At 36.1% G+C, this 13961-nt stretch overlaps 1 protein-coding gene across 50 annotated transcripts in view; it reads right to left on the bottom strand.

The window, feature by feature from the left end:
• LMO7 (LIM domain 7) overlaps window positions 1-13961 on the bottom strand; it is a 229217-nt gene that overhangs the window by 13025 nt on the left and 202231 nt on the right. For 16 of the 50 annotated variants that reach the window (XM_063714955.1, XM_063714961.1, XM_063714956.1 and 13 more), the window contains 12 exons: window positions 12388-12502; window positions 11166-11327; window positions 10211-10398; window positions 9095-9155; window positions 7356-7412; window positions 7164-7205; window positions 5440-5465; window positions 5055-5159; window positions 4347-4439; window positions 3566-3921; window positions 2628-2693; window positions 159-211 (listed from right to left, as the gene is read on the bottom strand). In XM_063714955.1, the coding sequence (XP_063571025.1) occupies window positions 159-211; window positions 2628-2693; window positions 3566-3921; window positions 4347-4439; window positions 5055-5159; window positions 5440-5465; window positions 7164-7205; window positions 7356-7412; window positions 9095-9155; window positions 10211-10398; window positions 11166-11327; window positions 12388-12502 (1324 nt within the window). The remainder of the gene's footprint in view (window positions 1-158; window positions 212-2627; window positions 2694-3565; window positions 3922-4346; window positions 4440-5054; window positions 5160-5439; window positions 5466-7163; window positions 7206-7355; window positions 7413-9094; window positions 9156-10210; window positions 10399-11165; window positions 11328-12387; window positions 12503-13961) is intronic. The other 34 variants (XM_063714960.1, XM_063714963.1, XM_063714949.1 and 31 more) reach the window with 5 other exon arrangements.

The following is a 13961-nucleotide window of genomic DNA, read 5'->3' as shown; positions in this document are numbered from 1 at the left end:
TTGTTTTGCTGTTTTTATATACAGAGGTTAAAATACTAAGTATTTTAATTAAGTAATCTTAATGAATCTGAAATATCTTGACCTTAAAAATACTTCTCATAACATGATACCACAAATAAGCAACTCTGAAGGAGTTTGGGGGAAAAAATCACATTTACCATTTTTATTTGTGGAGTAATCATCCAGTTCAGTAGTAGATCTGGATTTATTCCTAAAACACAGAACACAATATATTAAATATGTCTCATTAATAACCTCTTTTATATTTATGAAGTAAAAACACCAAAGAGATTGCTTTTTAAAGCAGTTGATTTATTTTGTATGTCTGCTGAAAGCAATTATTTTTAAACCAAGAAATTTTTCATCTTTCACAAACTCACAGAAAACCTTGACATCCTTAAAAAAGAGAAGAGTGAAATGCTGGAAATAGATACAAACACGTGACAGTACTTCTCCAGTTTGTATGCTGATGAAGACTATAATTTATTGATCAATTGTTGTCAATGTTCACCCTGGTCCAGATCTCAGTCTTACCAGGCTTACAAACCATCTGCCATCAGATCACCTACAGTCAGACTGTCCCACTTCCCCCACACTCCCCAGGTTTATCATGTCAACTTCTTGGGCATTAGGGTGCCACTGACTACTGTGGAACATTAATTTACCAAATGCCATCTTAGTGTTCCAAACAGGTACTAAAGCATACAGCACAGTCAACTTCTGGAAACGCCTTAAGTTTGTACCAATAAAATTTAGCTGTATAAATCAACACATGCTAATCTCATTCCCATTCTGCTAGACACACTGAACTTTGAAAATACTAGTGGTGGCCGGACATGGTGGCTCACTCCTGTAATCCCAGCACTTTGGAAGGCTGAGGTGGGAGGATCGCTTGAGGTCAGGAGTTTGGAAGCCAGCCTGGCCAACATGGTGAAACCCCGTCTCTACAAAAATACAAAAACAAGCTAGACATGGTGGCATGCACCCATAGTCTCAGTTACTTGGGAGACTGAAGTGGGAGAATCACTTGAACCCAGAAGGCAGAGGTTGCAGTGAGCTGAGATCACCCCACTGCACTCCAGCCTGGGCAACAGAGCGAGACTCTGTCTCAAAAAAAAAAAAAGAAAAAAAGAAAAGAAAAGAAAAAGAAAATAATAGTATTAATAACAATATATAATATACATTATAATATGTAATATTATACTTATGTACATATATGTATATATGTATAAATCCAATAATTTATAATACATAATGTATCATAAGTGGTAGACAGCTGCACTTGTGAATAATTTCACTTGTATCTACATAGAAGAAAACACTTATTACCGGATGGATGTCTAGCCACACTCCTTGATGCCTCTAGGGCATGCTTTATCTGGACTGCCTGCAGGTATTCATACTTTCCAGGCTTCTTTAAGTTTCCTTTCTCTGCATTTTAATTATTTTCCCCAAGGTCATGAGCTATATAAATAGAGCTTTTGTAAATATGTAAGTAAATCCATAACTTTTAAAAGGAGATAAACATTTTAATGATTTACAGTTACCCAGAGAGATTATAAATAAGGTCATCTATCACTAGATTTTTCTTTAGCTTATTGTCAGCCCATTACTACCTGCTTGTCCCTTTCCTTTTCCCCTTTTATTCTGAGCCCTATTCAGTCATCCTGGCTGCTTGTAGATACAAGTCTTTCCTTATATCTAATTAGTAAGACAAAAGGAGAAATTTCAGCTCTGAAAACACAAAGTAATGGCCCTACCCTCGATATTTGTTTGACAGACTGTTTAGATGTCCTTAGTGATTTCAAAACTGCAAAGCATTTTAAAAATTACTTTAAAACACTAAAACAATGTTTTAGGAAATTTTAAGATACATATAACTTTCCAGATATCTGAAATTTTATCTTTATTCCCCAAAACTGACCAGTAGTTCTAACCAAACTGCCTAAGAGAAAGGTCACCATTCCCATTTCAGATGTCCACACATAACTCTTTTGGGAGTAATGTTAAGCCATTATTCATAAACTTTTTAAAATGAAGATTACGTTGGATTACAGAAAATTGACACAGTTCTTTCCCAGCCATGTCCATTCCCCTTGCAATGTGATTCCTACCATAAAGAGGCAGTGTTCTTCTCTTGTCCATGACCTGTGACTGTGACTTTATAGACAACTTAAACCTCAAGATGCCTTGCAGATTTCCTCTCTTTAATTCTCTTTCCCCTGCCTCACCACAACATATACATAAGACCTTCCTGGTTCGGTGGGTATCGAAAGACACATGATCCAGTTGTTCTCACGGCCCCAGCTGACAGCCAGCCAACCCCCAAAAGCAGAGCTGCCTAGTTAATAGGTAGCAGATATATGAGCAAGCCCAGTCAACTAAAAGGCTGCCCAAGGGAGATCAGCCTAACATGCTGACCATAAAATCATAAGCTAGTTCATTACATTCACGAATAGTTGTTACACAGCAAAAGCTAACTGATACAAAGATCAACCAGCAATTCCTCTTTATATCCCACAAATGACAAAGGGCTAAAGTAGTTCTACAAATCATCGATGCAAGCTCTGGAATATTATCTGAAGCCAATTATCATCAATTAAATTACAATAACATGCTCTACATACCTGTCACCAGGAAGAAAACCTGAAGATGCTTCTTCTGTCTTTGGTATATCATAGGAATCAACAGGCCTAAAAGACAGAAAAAGATTTTGTTGTCAAAATATTAGACTTTAAGCCCTTTCCTGAGTTTAAGAAAAGGGTATCAAAATAATGTCATTCTAGCCTCTTCTTGCAAATGGTCTTTGGGTTAAAAACTAAACATACAAAGGTATTTCAATGAATAACCACAGAAAATAGACCCACTATTGCCAACAGACATTTGCAAGCCATTCATTCTACAAATACATACTGAGTCCCCACCATATTCCAGTACCACTCTAAGAATGGGCTATAGAAGTACACAAAACAAACTTACTGACTTTATAGCACTTACATCTTACTGCAGCAGGCAGGCTAACAGATAAACAAATAAATGCATAATATAAAATAAGTTAAGAGTATACAGAGAGAAGGAGTGAGAAGGGGCCTGTATTTTAAATCGGGTATTCTAGAAAAGTCTAAGGAGGTGATGTTTGAGCAGAAACTAGAAGAAAATGAGAACACAAGACACACAAACATTTGATGACTTCTCCAAGCAGATGGACTAGAAAATACAAAAGCCCTTGGGTATTTTCAAGGAAGAAACAGGTGGCCAGTGTGGCTGGAAAAGAGTGAGTAATGGGAAGAGTGGAGGTACTGCAAGGTAATGTAGCTCATGGCAGCCTTCTAGGCCTTGGCAAGGATGCTGGATGGAGTTCTGATGTGACAGGAAGTGACTTGGAGAGTTCTGGATGGGGAAGCAAGATGACATGGCGGGGTTTATGATTTAAAGGTTGTCTTTAGTGGCTTGTATTCACTTGTGTGGAGAATGGGTGGTAGGAAACAGGAAGAGCAAGGGAGTGCCTTTGAAGTGGGCAATGGATACAGCTAAGCCTTTGTGCCCTCTGGCTGTGGGGACAGACCTCCTGTACTGGTATATTCTGACTGATGTTTCCCGCTCTATCTCTGCCTGGTACTTCTCCTCCTCTGCAGGACGCTTCTGCTCCTCAGCCTCAGCCTGAAGCCGCTTCTGCTCTTGCTCTTCCTGAAGCTGTTGCTCCTGTTTCCTCTCTCTCTCAATAATAAGCTGATCCTGTGGCTTCTTTCCTTGGTCCTCATGAACAACTTCCTCTTGTGGCTGTCTCCTCTCCTCTTCTCCTGCTCGGGTTCCTTCCCTGTCTGAAGACTTGGACCCTTCACTCCAGGTAGCTTCCCAGGTGGCAAAAGAGGGCTCCCGTGTGGTCAGAGACATGCTGTTTGAGCTTAGGACCATCAGTTCCTAGGTGACCAGTGAAAAAAGAAATCCATCTAAATCTGTTCATTTCTGTAATTTCATATAGACACATATATGTTCAGTTTTAGATGCTACTAACTATAGTCGGCCCAGGACTCCACTCAAAAAACATGTTAAGAGTTTTACCACTAAAAAAGCTGCACATGAGTGACTGAGATGTAACTTAGAAGAGGAAGATGCATTGAAGTTCTATTAACATAATTTGTTAACGATATACTACAAAAACTAGGAGAAAGGCTGCAACATCCAAGCAAAATTCTAACAAATCAGAGCTCATTGTATTTTTCAAAGAGCTACACAGGTGAACATATGGTCAGAGGTGGAGAAAAATGAAGTGTCTCCTGCTTCTCAGCTAATCTCACCAACAAGGTAAAGAGAAGAAAAACTAAACAGGCATGTTCTAACACTACCTCATCCAAGTACTTGGAATTCTCTCTCTCTGCCTCCTGTTTGGCCCTTTGCCACTCTTCCCTCAGTTTCTCCTGCTCACGTTGATATTTTTCCTATAAGAAAATATGACATATATTAATCCAATAGATTAACTCTTCACATTAGGAATCTTCTTTAACACTTTTACGATCTCTAAACCTTCAACCTCAAACCTTTAAAGACCATGATTTTATTTTCATAAGCCAATCAGATTTTAGTCCCTATAGTAGAAAAGAGCATATATTGAATTAAAATGCAGACACTGGGGTAAAAAGGTAGACATTGAGAATTAAACCTCCATCTACCCTTTACCATGGCTCTAATTCATTAAAGCCTCTATCTAGCCAACTGTAAGGGGGGCTGAATTACTCTGCAATGGACCCAGCAAACAGTTTATGGGAACCAAGTCATCACAAAGTCTGTGCACTTCACACCCCCTAAGTGAGTGCCCTTCATACTCCACAAAAACACACATGGGGGTTAATAAATAATGATTTTTAAAGGATGACTCTGGAAATCTTCAAAATGGAAAAGTAATTGTTTTATGGAAAATGTACTGTGTGCAAAAATATTTGTTAGTTGTGAGATTGTTGAGTTTAAAATTAGTTTCTCAATACTGGTTGACACAGACTGGAGAAAAGCCGTGAAATCCAACCTAGTTTCCACCCGTCCATGTGAGCCAGAGCTACCTGCAGTAGGCGGTCCTGCTCCTTCTGCCACCTCTCCTGCCGCTTCCGCTCCTCCTCTTGATCCCACACCCAGCGACTCGGGGCACTGATGGTTGGAACTGGAAGCTAACCAGTTATCAGAGAAGAGATGTAAATAGAGAACAACGTAACTTCATTAAGTCATCTACTGAACCACTTTTGCACACATAAATTATTCATATCACAGTTTGCTTAAACTGTACCAAGGGAGAGCTGGCTTTGAATTTTAAAATAAGTTTTTCAACTTGGAAGGATAACTCTCTGATAAATTCTTATGCAACCTAAAATCATGGTAAGCATGCTACTGTGTACTAATTCAGTCCCACAAAGTTCACCTTATTCCAAATGACAAATGAATGCTACTTACATCAGGAACCACCGAATCAGAGCTTCCTGTGTTGCAGCACATGGGCAAGGAAGAAAAATATACAATATAAGTCTTCATTTCTACGAAATAATTCCTTTCAGAAACTTCTATCATTAGCTGTCTCTATGCCAGTATACTAAGTGACAATGTTTTTTTAAACAATAGTCGGTAAATCCTTTTTTCTCCAGGTGTAACAGTTCCATCTGTTACTCATCTTTCAAATTCAAAGTTAGTAAAAGGAAGATACAGATGCCAAAATAAACCCTAGCTCTAGGTATTAGAGTAGGATCAATGGATATTTCTAAAGAAGCTTCAGGGTTCTTTTATTAATAAACTGGGCAGCATCTCATAGTTTGGCCTAACAGGAAAAAAAAAAAAAAAAAAAAAGAATTTCAAATGTTACAACATCTACCAAATCCCAATTTTTTACTTGCCACTACTCAGTTACAACATGACAGCTGCAAGTCACATTTTTCAAGATTTCTTACTAATGAGCCACTTTCGTAAGCAAGTCACCACAACAAACATGTTCAAGAAACATTTCCTTTTTCTACTCCTATTGCTTGAAACACATGTATTCAAACTTCATATGTAAACTTATGGGTACAGTCTTATTCTTTTTATTCTTAGGGGACCTACGTAAGTATACTTTTACATAGAACAATGATTATTTAAAAAGTAAAACTTCAGAAAATACACTATCATACAGTACTTTAAAATGTTCTTGAAACCTCAGCTGTCGAATAAATTATTCACATACAATTTTTTAAAGAAAATTGCTTTGAGACCTAGGAAAATATTCTTCCCTAGAATAGCCTGTTGAAGAAAAATGGGAGAAAATTAGAACAGAGAAGGAAGAGGAATTGCTTTATTTTAGCCAGTGTTAGGAAGGAGTATCATACTGTTTCAATTAAATAGCCATAGAAAAACAGGAATTTTATTTTAAAATATAAATCAAAAACACTAAGGATACTGACACAAATAGACTTGCATAGCTGGTAAGATATTTCTGTTTATGGTCCAAAAGAGACCTTAATCCAAAGGAATTATATTAGGTGATTAACACAAAATACACAAACCCAATAAGTACTGTGTTATAAGGCACGTTTGTAAATGTGTTAATAGCCTTAAAAGTAAGAAACAGTAACATTTTAGATGGCAACAGCACAATATCCTCTGACCATTGCATCTCAAATGTTGACTGTTACTTTTAAGTCCTTAGTAGCAAAACAGAGCTTGAACGGCATTCATGTGACAGAGCATTAGGCAAACGTGACACGGGAGCAAATGTCACATGCACAGCACATTGTGAGGCAGCCCTGCCCAACTACACCAACACGGAGAATCTCAAAACGCACCTGTTCTCAGATGCAACCAAAATGTATTTACTTTGAATTTACTTCAAAGTCAACAGAGCAGTCAAATCAACACTCTAAAGCCACCATCCCATAGCAAAAATAACTCTTCTTTATTAACAGTTTTCCACAACGAAAAACAAGTAGGTTTTTAAAAACTTGGCCAATTGCATGTTGGTGTAATCTAATATTATCCAATTTGTAGGAAGCAGTAAGGCTTAAATGAAATTCCTCTTTTCTTACTGTTACCCAGTGGAAACAAGTGTGTGTTTAAGAGCATCTCCCTTTTTTTTTTTTTTTTTTACAAAGTTAAAAAAAAAAAAAGTAAAATGTTTAGAGGTATACAAAGGACACACAAAGACCCATTACCACAGAGGTAGACCCATGAACTGTAAGAAAAGCCTGATGACCCTAGGGAAAGAATGGAAATGGGTTATGTCACTTGGTCATAATGACAGACAAATTGAAGAGGCTCAGTGCCCAGCATCACAGACCATGAGGAAGAGTGGAGAGGGAGAACAATTCCATCAAAGTGCATGAATTGTTAGCTTTGTGGTTTACCTTGTTCAAAAAATTGTGATCGCCTTTTTAAGTTTTTCAAAGAAATGGATTCAGATGCTAGTTGAAAAAAAAATAAACACTATGTCATTCATTTTTATTTCTCACCACTGGTAAATTACATGATACTTGATATACCTTTCCAATCTGTAGCAATATTATTTTAAAAGATCACAAAACCAATAGCCAAAGACATAGATTATTTCAAGGCACAGGCACACACAATTTTAGTAGCCTACACTACATTCAAATTAGTAGAAGGAATGAATATTTTTATTAATAAACTTTAGCATATAGCATGATAGTTTCACAGCTATGAAAAGCCAAAGTATCATCTTCCATGCTAGATCACGCCATTTTAGGGAAAAGGAAATCAATATTTTTTGCTTAGGTTAAACAATCCATAATCTTGTCTACTACCTGGAAAACCGTCTATAACAAACAGTTTTCACAACATTTATGAATAAGAAGTGAAAAGTAATGGGGAAGAAAACAAAAAAAAATGATACCCAAAGAAAGATCAAAGAAAACAAAATACTAAAGTTACGACCACCTTCTAACTAGAATTTTTTGACCTAGTTTTCAAGATCTGGTAGCTACTAATATCAAGTAAAGCAAATGGAGTTCCACCTAGAAAACAAAAGAAAAACATTCTGACTTCTCCCATAGATCTGTCACAAGACTATGGCATAAACTGTACCTATGATTATTACTTGATACTAGTTAGTGCTTACTTATCTAAACAAAACCTTCCAATTACAGGGCCCACGTATAGTCCCCTACTCGTCAAAGAGCTAGATGTCTGATCAGCTATCTCACCTGAGTCACTGCGGAATAGGACCCGGTGCTTTACATGTAACATCACAGAGAAAAATAAGCAAGGTTTGCTTTAAAAACTCCTTTGATAAAGAATGCAACTGAAAACAAAATATAGTCACTTCTGTCTATCAGAAATGAAATACAAAATTAAATAATCGATGAGGAAAGGGAAATTTATATATTTAGGTTGGCTTTAAGAAAATGTATTATAAACTATCGAATGTAGATTTAAAGCCACCAAAGCACTGTGAAAACCCAGTCCCATTCTTGGCAGTCTAGGTTCATGGCAGAAGAAGTCTCACCTTCTTTGGGTTTCTTCCCCTGCCTACATGACCGGATCTATTCTTATTTTTCTGTGCCCAAGGAACAGCACACGATGTATGCTAGCTAAATTATTTCTGGATGGGCAGAAGAAGAAAGATGGAGATAACTCCAAAATTTCCCTAGATATTTTGCCTTCTTTGTCATTACAAATGGGTACATCTGCTAATGACTTTATTGCCACTGGCATTTCCCTCTTATAGCTAACTGCCTCCAAGCTTGTCCCTTTCACAACAATAAAGAAGAAAGGAAACTTCATTCATAGTTCCATGCTTAACTAAGATTCCCATTGCCAGCATACCATAGCAAGAAAGCTGACAGCCTCAGGAAAAACCAGTCTTTCTTATTTGACTTAGGCACGCACGCACTCAAAGCTCCGGAACATGCTGCCAAAGCTTTGTTTGCAGTGCCTGAACTATTCAGCACTGGAACTGAAAGCCCTTCCACCTGGCTGCAATTGGATCTGCAAGCTAACCTTTTAGTTTCAACTTGCAGTGGATCACTTTTTCTTTCACTCACAGATATTAATTTTTATAACAGCAGAACTTGAGTGCTATGTCTTTTCCTGTATTATAAATGTAAGTTATAATGGTGATATTTACCTTTTGATTCAAAAGCATTGCTTTCATCATGAATTCCATTGATTTCTTTGGATTCAATATTCTGGAAAGGGTAAAAATGCTAGTTAATATTCTCTCCAGTTGGACTTTGGACTTAAATAATGCATTTCGCATTAGTGAAATATATATTTTAACAAGATGAGTTTCTCAGGATATTGATGCATTCCTTACAGCCTTTTACATGTAGTAGAAACTTAAGTTTTTTCATTATACTTCAATATTTGTGGCAGAATTAGTGACCAGCTGCAGGCATGGATGATTTTAAGTTTAATCAATCATTAATTTTCCAAGAAATAAAATCAGCTAGATAATCATTAGTCCATTTGGCTTGTATTTATGAGTACACAAAACAGTCACATAGGATTCTCAAACATTTAAACATTTCTTATACAATATTGTAAGAGCTCCTTATTAAATAAAAGAGTTATCTTGAGATGATAACACAATCTGAGGAGTGAGTATAAGTGCATAATATTTAGTTGAAATTTAAATTTAATTATTAATTTAAATGAACAATTTGTATCATAAATAGAAATCACATGACTTCAAAGTCTATAGGAAAAGGTATTGCTTTGACACTTAGAAAAATTTCTACATTCTATTTTTGATCAAATTAATGAAACTGATTATCTCTTAACAACATATGTAAGTCTATCCATCAAATTCACCTACACAAAAACTAAAAATGCTTCATGAAGTTTTACATTACACCCAACTATTATCTTTATTTGCCAGTAAAGACTAAGGAACGCATAAAGAAGTTATAGTTTATAATTTTATGTAATTGCTACTTCACGCTCACAAAGATCTGAGAGGTGGGTCTAATGATGAAAGACTGGTGAAAAACACCTGCAAAACAACATTATGGGATCTTTTGATTTTACCATTATATAACTCACAACTACTCTATGAGGAATGCCTATGGTTTTCAAAACTATATTTTACTGTATCTCTTTACTATGATTTATGTTATTCAATCATTTACATTTTAAAAGTAGTATCAAAATTGTATAAACAAAAGAAATTATTTTCTTCCATACACAATTCTAACAACTGCTTTGCTCCACACCAGTACTTCCTACTTCTCCAAATACTCACAGAACTCTGAAGGCTTTCGGAGATATCAGTTGTTACAGATAGATTTGAAGATTTTTCTGAGTTGTAAATTCCAGAAGTTGCATCAATCCACTTTGTTTCAGGTGAACCTATAATTTTGGTAGCCATACTGGTGAGATTGAGGGTTTTATGCCGTATAAATGGCAGGGAAGGTTGGTCTTTGCCCCAGTCTGATTGGCACATGAAGATCAAATGAGTACACGTAGATGTTGAAGTGGAAAGAATAAAGTCATTGAATGCACAGAGATATAAAAAAATTACATATACAAGACAAACAAATCAGGCAGTGTGTGAAATAAATCAAGAGTTTAGGGCTTTTTACCAACAGACCACCTTCCCAAAACACAAGGGTTAAATCATGTTAGTAATGAAAAAACTAGCAAATTTGCTGAATCTTTCCCATAAACCAGGATAGATATTTTATTTTGATATCATAAGTTGGTAGGTCTGCAGAGGTTTAATGGCCTTTCCCATCTAGCCTCTATAATTAAGAAACACATTAATGGAATGCACATTGAAAGTTCTTTGAGAATAAACAGGAATATGACCTACCAAGCTCTCTCTCTTATACCAATATGGTTATGATGCTGCAGATAAACTTAAATCATAGCATAATTCTTAATACTCAATATTATTATAAATAACTCCTGGAGGCAGATACATTCGTCTTCAATTGGTATTTGCATTCAGTCAAACCAGTACATTAATCAGTCAATAAATAATGCAGAATTCAGTAAATTTGCTAGTGAAAAGTCCAGACAGAATATTCAAAGGGGTAGGGTTCAAGATTTGTCATGATGTAACTACAAAATACCTTTAATGCCAAAACATAAGTAAAGTGAAAAAATAAAAAGTTATTGAAGCAAATTAGTAGAACCACTTGCCAACGGCCAGGTCCCAGTTTCAAATGCCAGACATGGTGGTAACACAAACTCACCAGCCCTTCCATAGCGCCTCACATCCATCACTAGGTGTCCGGTTTCTTGAGCCTTAGCCATGGCTTCCTCCCACTCTTTTGAATCGTTATATGAAAACTTGATGTTGTTAATAGCAATAATTTCATCATCTACTTGTAGCTGAGAAAATTCTGCTGGGCTACCTAAAAATGCAAAATAAATTAACCAATTGGGGAAAAAAATCCCACATGTTCTATTAGTTGCTGCCTTTGAACTTAAGAAAAATGACTCTGAATTTCAATTAACCATTTCTCTCTTTTTCAGGTGGAGGTCACTATTTTTTTAATACCAAATATCTGAGTACAACATACAAAGCATTAGAGGTGTTTTTGAAGCTCTATAGAATGCATCTTCATTAAAGAAAAAATGATAAACTCATCTATTCAATAAGACTTCTTTATTAACCTCCCAAGGACAAAAAAATTTAAGTTGCTCTTAAATTTGAAATATGAAACATACTGCATTTTAATTGAGCTTCCAATTCAGATACATTCTGGAATGGAGCAGAAGAAAACACAGCTATTTAAAACTGCTTAAAATTACTCCATAACTAAAATACCATTATCTAATTAAGGCAATCTTAAGATGTAAAAGAACTAACTGGTGTTAACATGAAATTTTATATAGCTAAAATATGTAAAAAAATAAAAAATAAAAGTAAAAATAAAGGAAGTCTTCTTTTTAATTTTAGGCCTTGTAATGTTTTGCAAAGAGTTCCTGCGCTTGACATGGTATAGACCTGGACGGGAGAGGGGTAATCCTTTTGCAGAAGTCCTGAAGCACCCTGAAGACTTCATGAGCAATAGGTATATTAGAACACTCAAAAAAAAATCAACTTATTAAATAGCACATATATATCTACTACAAAGCATGGCTGATCATGGAAACCTCTTTCTGAATATTTACTTAAGCACCACTTGTTAACATTTCCAAATATAAAGTCCAAAATGGATAAAATCTGTAAAATCACAAAATTAAGACTCTTCAAAACTAAAATTAATTAGTCAAGGAGAATAAACAATATAGAATTTGTAACCTCAACTAATAATCTCAGGAAAGAGGATGTATTTTCTGGCCTTATGGTTGCATTTTTCACACGTTTTCTCCTTCTATATCAAATACACTAATTTCTGTGGCCCCCAACCCCACAATGAAGGATGGAAAAGGAGAAGAAAATTCAGTAGAGCTAAATACATAATTTACCTGCTTCAACTGATGCTACGAAGATCCCAGGAATATCCCATTTTATTGTAAACCCAAAGTCAAGACTCTTCCCAGGCGTCTGGTTTATGCTGATTCTCATATCACTGAACTGATCCTGAAAACAAAACATGAAACGCTGGTATCCGGTGTCCCTGGCACCCACATGGAGGAAAGTCTATCCATGAAAGGAGGGAAGCTGCATGCTAGGTAGACTTGAATCATTTCATGATAAACTAGAAGTTTCATTCTTTCTTCCTTAGTGTGGTAAAACTTTCGTTTATATAAATAGCACCAAGTTTATTATTTTTCTGCTAAAATAAGGGAAATCTTATTGTCATTACATGTTTTTCTTCATATTAATACTTTAAATCAGTTGGCCGTGGATAAGCTTAGGTTTCTGCCCACTGTACAATTGGGTCTAACTTACAGGCCAGGCCATTTATTCACTGCCCAGGAATAAAGTACAGTGATTTAAATCATTTATTTAAAAAGGACCACCACACTTTTAAAAACCTACTCCCAATACTTGGCATATTTATCTGAATAACTTCAAGTGGTTCACAGACACATAATTTAGCCTCCAGTGGCATCCATCTAGGACTGGTACCACTCTCTAGTGGGCATGTGAAGTTTGGCAAGGCATTTTTGCTTGCCCAGGCATTTTTGCTTGCCCAAATGCCACATAAAGATTTAGTGTTAAAGGAATAGCTGCTATACATGCTGCAAAATGCAGAACTATGTCACCTGTAAGGAATTACTCCCTAAGATACCAAGAGGGTCCCTATTGACACATCCTGAGCTACAGTCCATGATTTCTTCAAAATAACATCAGCTCATAAGCCCCAAAACAATAGCCTCTTGGACAAAAGGTATAATTATTCCCATTGCTATCGCTATACTACACAACAAATTCTAAATTCCACGGAACTTAAATTATTTTCTAAACCAAATGTTTCGAGTTTTACAGTATACTATGTCTGTGCAAACCTTAATTTCTTTTGTAATTTACATATTTTGTTTTGAGTAAGCAACAGATAGACTTTAATATGAATTTATGAGACCAGTGTTTCAGCCCTGTGTTTCCTAATCACAAAAAACTTAGACGTGTTAAAATTCTTCCTAAACCTGTTTTACTTTCCAGAAAAAGACCTACCAAATCTCCATTTTAACTTGGCAGTTAAACCTAACCCAGGAACTAATTGGGCAATTCATAAAGCTTTCTGCCTAAGTTTTTCTACCCATAAAACAGGTTTAAAACAAGTAGCAATATTCTGAGAAAAACTAGGATAGTACTTGCTATGGTGTGGATGTGATTTGTCGCCACCAAAACTCATGTTAAAATTTAATTGCCAGTGTGGTAGTGCTGGGAAGTGTTACCTTTAACAGGTGTTTGGGTCATGAAGGATCTGCCCTCATGAAGGGATTAATGCAGTCTCATGGGAGTAAGTTCTCACTCTAGCAGGACTGAATTAGTTACCACAAGAGCAAGTTGTTATAAAGTGAGGTTGCCTTGTTTTGGGTCTCTGCACACACCATTTGCCTATCTGCTTTTCCACCATGTTGTGACACAGCAC

Source organism: Pongo abelii, chromosome 14, assembly GCF_028885655.2.
Source record: "Pongo abelii isolate AG06213 chromosome 14, NHGRI_mPonAbe1-v2.0_pri, whole genome shotgun sequence".
Lineage (NCBI taxonomy): Eukaryota > Metazoa > Chordata > Mammalia > Primates > Hominidae > Pongo > Pongo abelii.
This window is presented reverse-complemented; position numbering and strand designations above follow the sequence as displayed.